This window comes from Nannobrachium achirus (assembly GCF_963921795.1).
Source record: "Nannobrachium achirus genome assembly, chromosome: 1".
Lineage (NCBI taxonomy): Eukaryota > Metazoa > Chordata > Actinopteri > Myctophiformes > Myctophidae > Nannobrachium > Nannobrachium achirus.
The window spans coordinates 7278540-7280379 of NC_137810.1; the positions used below are offsets into that span (position 1 = coordinate 7278540).

The following is a 1840-nucleotide window of genomic DNA, read 5'->3' on the forward strand; positions in this document are numbered from 1 at the left end:
CGCTTCCTATTTTCGAATAAGCTTATGGAAACATGGCTATAGTCAAAGTATAAGTACTTCAGATGTGTTTTGAGTAAATGTACCTTCCAGCCAGTGGTTCTGGCGTTGGATTCTCCTGGGCTCCAGCCAGGCAGCATGCACCACTTGACCTCTCTGAACCCAGAGAGAGGGAGAGATGAACCCGAGAGAGAGGGAGAGGGAGAGAGAGATGCAGAGAGACAGACAGACAGACATGGCTTCTGGCCATCACTACAAAGCAGGTCTGCTGCTGCTCAGCCTGAAGCTGTGGGATTTAGAACTTCCAGCAGACATGAAGGTCAGACAAGGGTTGTCCTCCAGGCACGTGCACACATAGACATCAAAGGGGGCTTGAGCCCCTGCCCTTTAATCTGTCTGTAAAAAGTGCCCTCTCCAGAACCATGAATGCAGTTTTTGCTATGGTGAAAGAAATGCAAATGCCCCCTCTTACCATAACAGACCTGAAGAGAGAGAGAGAGGCTGCCTGGCCAATCATAGGCTTAGCAGTAGTAATCCTGGTCTTACACAGCAGGCTCATCCCATGCACACATGTGGAGGACATGCAAACTGATACATGCCTGCACCGCTGGAGTGGACGGAGGACTCAGGAGTTGTTTTACTTGAGTGCAAGTAGGGAATTAGGGAAAAAATAATAATACTTTGTTAAAAGTGTATTCATAATTTGACTTGAGTCAAATTATACTTGACTAAAAATACAAACTTATAAGCATCAAAATATATTTACAGTACCAAAATAAAAGTGCAAAAATGTGTCAGAATTTGTCTTTATGGCTCAATTAAGGCTCAGTCTTCGCACATACGGTTTGGAATCCAACCCAAGAATAACTTCCGAGACTGCCTGTCAGAAGTTCTGAATGACGATGTCGACAGCCGGCCGATCAGAAAAAACAACACAGATTAAGCTATTATATACACAAAGAAAACAAAGACCCCCCCCAAAAAACATGCCAAGCCTGGCCAAAGTTACGAGTCACAACATGAAGAAAGTAGGAAAAAAAAGCTAGCTCTCCCTCCAGACACTGGGAGCGACAGAAGTACGAGATGCGAACCTTTCTACTGTCTTTCTTCAGTCATGGCTGCCAGTTCGCACCTGATGATGTGTGGCAGCTCAGACTGCTCCACACCGTACTGGATAACTGCTAGCTTGCATAACGTCTTTAGACTAGGACATAAATCTAAGACGAACAGGTCATCAGCAGGTACCGTCTGGTCTATGAATCCTCCTAAGAGGACGATACGATCTCCCACCATCCCACAGCACATCCAATTCCTCTGAACAGGAGCTTTCCCCTTGGGCTCAACCTTCTTCCAGGAGATGCTCTCTGGATTGAATTTCCACATTTGCATGGAGAGAATCCTGTGGTTAGCACCAACTATATACAGCTCTCCATTGTGGGCAAAGGCTGAATGAATCAGCCTGTGTCTGTCTGGAAAAAGCTGTGAAGAAGGTGTGTTCAGCCAGCAGTTGGTCTCTGTGTCAAACACCCTGGTCAGGTTGTCCTGTCTCCCCATGCCCCCGAATACAAACATCTTTGTCCCGATGATGGTGGCAGAGTGACACCATGAAAGAGACCCGCTGGTGTTGATTAGAGACCAGAGCATTGTGGCGGTGTCCAACGTGTACATGTCACCGAGCAGACTGTACCCCGTTCCGGTTGGTGGCTTGGTCAGTCCTCCATAGACATATATGACCTTCCTTAAAACCCATTCAGGCCTAGAATTATTGAATGCTTTAACCAGTGAAAAATAGCAGATATACAAGCTTGCGAGCTTGTAGATCTGCTATTTTTGAAAAAGTCGT

At 46.1% G+C, this 1840-nt stretch overlaps 1 protein-coding gene across 1 annotated transcript in view; it reads left to right on the plus strand.

Annotated features, from left to right (window-relative positions):
* Positions 1-232: 232 nt before the first annotated feature.
* LOC308279969 (actin remodeling regulator NHS-like) overlaps positions 233-1840 on the plus strand; it is a gene marked incomplete at both ends in the record, with an annotated part of 41257 nt that continues 39649 nt past the window's right edge. Inside the window, one exon of the mRNA XM_080720200.1 lies at positions 233-316. Coding sequence (XP_080576326.1) covers positions 233-316 — 84 coding nt within the window. The remainder of the gene's footprint in view (positions 317-1840) is intronic.